This window comes from Erpetoichthys calabaricus, chromosome 2 (assembly GCF_900747795.2).
Source record: "Erpetoichthys calabaricus chromosome 2, fErpCal1.3, whole genome shotgun sequence".
Lineage (NCBI taxonomy): Eukaryota > Metazoa > Chordata > Cladistia > Polypteriformes > Polypteridae > Erpetoichthys > Erpetoichthys calabaricus.
In genome coordinates this window covers 343,780,553-343,786,552 of record NC_041395.2, presented here as the reverse complement: position 1 = coordinate 343,786,552, position 6,000 = coordinate 343,780,553, and the positions used below count along the sequence as shown (strand labels likewise).

At 43.6% G+C, this 6,000-nt stretch overlaps 1 protein-coding gene across 4 annotated transcripts in view; it reads left to right on the top strand.

Moving 5' to 3' along the window:
• The first annotated feature begins 1,681 nt into the window (after positions 1-1,681).
• The window catches only part of lrp5 (low density lipoprotein receptor-related protein 5), a 194,594-nt gene continuing 190,275 nt past the window's right edge, over positions 1,682-6,000 (top strand). For 3 of the 4 annotated variants that reach the window (XM_028796067.2, XM_028796068.2, XM_028796066.2), the window contains exon 1: positions 1,683-2,060. In XM_028796067.2, the coding sequence (XP_028651900.1) occupies positions 1,976-2,060 (85 nt within the window). In that variant the 5' untranslated portion in view covers positions 1,683-1,975. Of the gene's footprint in view, positions 2,061-6,000 lie in introns of all 4 variants that reach the window. The other variant, XM_051923358.1, reaches the window with a different exon arrangement.

Here is a 6,000-nt window from a genome sequence, read left to right as displayed (position 1 = left end):
GTCTCTCGACTGGCCTGGGAACGCCTTGGGATTCTCCCGGAAGAGCTAGAAGAAGTGGCCGGGGAGAGGGAAGTCTGGGCATCTCTGCTCAAGCTGCTGCCCCCGCGACCCGACCTCGGATAAGCGGGAGACAATGGATGGATGGATGAATAAATCTAACAATGGATGTCCTCCACAGCGATGCCAAGAAAGATCTCTTGCTAGTAGAAGGTTTTTGATTCCAATTGTTGGTGCCGAAGGTGGCACAATCAAGTAATAATAATAATAAAAATAATAGTAATAATAATTCTTTGCATTTATATAGAGCTTTTCTCACTACTCAAAGCGCTCCGCAATTGCAGGTTAAGGGCCTTGCTCAAGGGCCCAACAGAGCAGAGTCCCTCTTGGCATTTTACGGGATTCGAACCGGCAACCTTCCGATTGCCAGTGCAGATCTCTAGCCTCAGAGCCACCACTCTGCCACGTATTAGGTATTAATGTATTAGCAGGGGCAATTACTTTGTCACAGGGGCGATCCAGATGGGACTGAACTTTTACCCTTCAATAAATCAAACAGTCATTTATAAAAAGGTTCATTCTGTTCACTCAGCGTGTCTTTTGTATTATGCTGAAACTGTTTGGAGATCAGAAACAATGAAGTGTAATGAATGAGTGAAAACTGAGGAAGTTGAGAAGGGGGCAAATACTTTTTCACGGCACTGTACATCGTTCCAGAGATAGTTTTGCTCTTTAATTTATCCTTACATTCATATAATTCTAATTGTGCAGTTGCCTCAAAGCACCTGTTTATCCATCCATCCATCATCCAACCCACTATATCCTAACTACAGGGTCACGGGGGTCTGCTGGAGCCAATCCCAGCCAACACAGGGCGCAAGGCAGGAAACAAACCCCGGGCAGGGCGCGCACACACACACACACACACACACACACGCCAAGCACACACTAGGGACAATTTAGGATCGCCAATGCACCTAACCTGCAAGTCTTTGGATTATGGGAGAAAACCGGAGTACCCGGAGGAAACCCACGCAGACACAGGGAGAGCATGCAAACTCCACGCAGGGTGGACCCGGGAAGCGAACCACTGCGCCACCCGCACCTGTTCATTAATTATTATAATTTTTTATAATTACCTTGCGTCTATTTTTGCACGTGTACAGTTTGTTTTGTATTAAACGAAGGCTTCTTTGTTTTTACATCCATCGTTTGGGCGTTTTTTTTGTCGCCAGGGGTGAACCTTGTCTAGGGAGATCCACATGGGCTTCGACTGGCACTGCCCACTTATCCACAGTTAGGATGGCAGGGAAACTGGAACCGAAGCCAGCAATCTTCGGACACTAGGGTGGAACAAACGCCTGGATGGTGCGTCAGTCCGTTTTTAATAATAAATTCAATCACTAAGGGAAGCTGACTGCTTAGCTTTGACAGCCCCATTGACCATTCACGCTCGGTAACGTTGCCCTACTTACGGGTTTAAATGGCTTTCTGCGGAGAGTAAATATTACTTACTGCATCCATCCCTCCCAAGATAAACGCGCACCTTCTTGGACTGTTCGTTTTTCCACGCACATCCAGTATTTAATATCCGTGAGTGGATTATGAATATACGTATAAACCATCGATCTTCTTCCTCGTCGCGTTAAACCGACCCAAAGTCCCTCCACTCCGATTCCGCTCGCTGAAGTGAAATTCGCGTGGCCGAGCTGTTCGGAGGCGCCCGAGTCCAGCCGAGCCGTGACGTCACGGCGCTTCCGCTGTCACTCGCCTGGCGTTCTCCGGCAAACAGGGAATCAGTGCCGAGTTTACATGGAGTAGCGCCTCCGACGCCACCACCACCACTCTTGTGGATACAAAGTTTTCTGGCTAAAAAAACGAAGGAATAGACTAAGGAACGTCCTGAGAATTGCGAGCAGCGGCTAAGGGAATAAAGGGGGAAACAACGAAAGAAAAGCGCAAAAAGAATGGAGCCGGAATGAAGGAGAAACCTCCACGAGAACTTGCAATGGAGACTTTACTCGCCGGGCTGTTACTTTACAGCCATCTCCTTCTAATTGGCGGTAAGTTACAGAGTCTTTGTTGCGTTGTATTGGGCTGGGAGACGGTTCGGTGTCGGCTTGCGGTTGTTTTTGGGCGACCGTTTGTAGGAGTGCGTGTTTTTTTTTTCTTTTTTTTTTGCCGCGAGTCGCGGTGCGAGAGCCCCCCGCTCTGCTGCTCTTTTGTCTCGGTGTTGTACGCTCTCCTTTGTGGCACATTTCTTGCTGGCGTGGAAGCCTTTCCGTGGGACGGCTGTGCGATCGGGCGTCGTGTAAACTTTATTATTATGATTTTTTTTTTTTTGGAGGAAGATTTAGAGTTTTGCAAAAGGCCCGGGACTTCGTCTTGTTGGGGGGGGGGGTCGAGTGAAAATGTGCTCGTTTTCGTCGACACCTTCATTTGCATCGCGCTGGACAAAAGTGTGCGCTTCCCCCTTTTCTGTGCTCCCGAGGCCTCCGACGCTGCTTTGCAATTGATTGGAAGCGGTGTCGGGTGTCACAAAGTTTAGGCTCTGCTTAACTGGCCGGCTACAACTCGCATCTGCTGCGAAGAGAGACAAAACCCCCTTCTCGCTCGTTCTTTTTGTCTGTTGTTTTTTGTGTCAGGGCTCGAATCGTTTTTTCTTGCCGGGGATAGGAAATCGCAAAGCTCACGTTCACACGAACGCGCACCCCGACACGGCTGCCGTTCCCCTCGGTACCCGTGTGTACAACTGTTCTGTACGTTTTGTTTGTTTGGGAAGCTTTCGGTTAAGATTAACGCCGTTTCAGGAGTCAAAATATCGATTTTTTATTTTGCTCCCCCTACGCGTTTGCTGCTTGCTTACCCGTTTCAATTGTTTTTATTTGGAGCAAATGCTGTGTCGAGATTTCATTTGTAGGAACGTTACGGTGCGGGTTCTGTCTTTGCATTGATGAACTCTAATGGAAATCGGGCCTGCCGTCATTGTGAGCCCGTTTAACTTAACATTTCTGTCTCCTTTAAGATTTCCGACGTCGTCGTTTATTTGAACGGTTACCCTCCAGTAGGTACCGTGTGAATCGAACTTCGTGATTATTATATTTTTTGGTTCGGCCGTTTCTGTGTTATTTGTGACGGAGAGCACGTAATGATCCAGGCATGTAGACCTGGGCCTCCACGAAATATTTGTTTTGGCTCCCGCAATTCATAGACGCCGAATCTTTGTTTAAATACCGAGCTCTGCTGCCTGAGCGGTCGTCGCCCTGTTTTATCCGCTAGCGGAGATTGCAGCCTTTCGCAACAGTGTCCGATCTTATCATTTTTGGTGTTCAGATTTATCAAGATATTTGGCGTGCAGATATTTTGAGGTGTTCTATGAAATGGCACCACGTTACCCTTTAATGAGATACCTTTTTTTATTTAACACTGTACGGCTAGAAGTGTCTATTCGGTTTTGGTTTTATTGTTTCTTGTTTATATGCGTGCGTTATTACAAGTGCAAGATCGAGCGGAGTACACTTTGAGTGCTGCACGTCCTGACATCTCAAACTGAAAGTTTGAATAATTTTTTTACCACAAATTTTTTTTTTTTGCGTCACGCATCAACATTCAGGTGGCTTAGCTGGTAACGGAACTTCACTCTTGGAGCCCAGACCTGTGGTGCTGGCAGTGTGGAGGTTTAATGTTCTGCCCTGCGCTTGTATCCAGCAGGTTTGGTTAACTCCACATGAATGTGTCTGCTCTGCGCGGGACAGACGTTTGTTACGTCTTGAACCCGTTACTGTTCAAACGGGCCTCTTATCAGACAGTTAGGGCAAAAATGTAGACATCTGTCCTAAACCTGTTGTTTTTAGAAGCAGGCATCTTATTAAATAGATACACAAGGTACGCTTCATTAGCCCTGTCCTAAACCCATTACCTTTAAAAGCAGGGATCTTATTAAATAGGACAGTTAAGGTATATACCTAATTGTCTCGAATCTGTTATTTTTAAATCATGTTAGATATATACTTTATTTGTCCTGTCTTGGACCTGTTACTTTTAAAAGCAGGAATCTTATTATGGTACTTGTGTACTAAACGGACTGCAGTGAAACTGCCCCCGTGGAGCCCAACTCCAGAATGGGTAGGGGGAACCTTATGCAACCTCCCCTCTTCAATTTGGGCCTCAGAATTGAAACATAATAAGTTCCAATTGAGCGTTTGAATTTCTATAATATTCCAATTTCTGTAAATTTATATATTTTTTTTAATCCCAATAATAATGTTATGGATTTGTCAAAACACTTCTGTTTTCCTTTGTCATGCCATCTGTTTAGTACACAAATACCCTTATTACATAGGACAAATAAAGAATATATGCAACTGTCTTGAACCCATTACTTTTAAAAACAGAAATCTTATTAGGTAGGCAGGCAGGCAGGACAAATAAAGTAGACGTCTAACTGTCTTGAATCTGTTATTTTTAAAAACAGGCATCTTCTTAGATAGGTAGATATATACTTTTATTGTCTTGAACCCGTTACTTTTTAAAAACTATCTTATTAGGTAGGTGGACAGTTTCCAGTTTCATTTGTTCCCAAGAGGAAATAAAAATTTTACAAGAAGCTGTGGGGGGGAATGGGACTATACAATAAACGTATATCAAAGAGTCCACCGAACGCATACAATAACTACTTTCATGGTTTAGTATTACTAACAGGTGGCGCAATGGTAGTGCTGCTGTTTTGCAGTAAGGAGACTGTGGAAGATTGTGGGTTCAATTCCCGGTTCCTCCCTGTGTGGATAGCGCTTTGAGTACTGAGAAAAGCGCTATATAAATGTAATGAATTATTATTAATGCTTTGGCTGACACCTTTTACACTGTCTGAGATACAAACTAGTTCAGGGGTGCCGCTGTGGCTGCAGGTTTTCATTCTAACCATCTTCTTCATTAGTTTTTGCTGCTAATTAACTTTTGTTTTAATTTTAATTAACTTGATTCAGGCCCCTTAGTTGTTTCTTTTTCTTTAATTAGCTGCCAAACAATAGTGAGACACGAAACAAGGTGCCACGTGACCAGCTCACCGGTGCTCATCACCCAATATCTGAAAATAAAGAAAGGTGAAGGTCTCAGTAAGGTTGATCTCTCAGGTCCCCAAAACATTTTTACAGTGTTCTTAAAAAACAGAAGATCAACAGTTATGGAGATGTTTGCTGTGTCAGAATGAGAGCAGCAACAAGCCATAGAATTAAATAAGTTTAGTTAACTGCAAGAATTGGCGTCTCATTAAGAAACTGGTTAGAGTGAAATTAGTTGGAGTTTGAAGCCCCAATTTGGCTGGTCAACTGTTGACTTGTTTCACATTTGATTTCTGTTTGGCTGTCATTTAGTGAAGAAAATAATTCAGAGCACTGAATCCTTAAAAACAGGGCTATTAAAATGAAGGGAAAAAGAAGTTAATTAGCAGTGAAAACTGGTCACTGATTAGGAAAAGGGTTAGAATGATGCGGCCCTCCAGGACTGGAGTTTGTCACCCCTGAACTAGTTCCATTTGTTTTGTGTTTACTAGTTGCGTCACAGGCAGGTGAAGTGACCTGCTCACGGTCACACCATGTCAGTAGCGACATTTGAACCCACAACCTCAAAAGTTTGCAAACCAAAACCTCTGCACATCTGTATTGAAAAAGAATTGACACATGTGCGTGCCTACACATTGACAGTGTTTAGATTGCAATCTGCTAAAAGACTGTTACACTGTTTAACTTGGTGGTAACTCGAAATTAACAACATAAGGTTTGGGGGGGGGGGGGGGGGGGTTGATCTCCTTAAAAATGGAAAAACATAAAAATAAAAGTAACAGCTGTGTAAAAATTTGCACAAGTGTTCTTTGTTACCAAATAGAACAAACACAACAATGCCCCTTTCATTCAGTCACCCGCGTAAGTTAAACTAATACGCTTCTAGGATTTCTATGTTACTGTTTTTTTTTTCTTGTATTTAATTTACTTATTCTTTAACTTT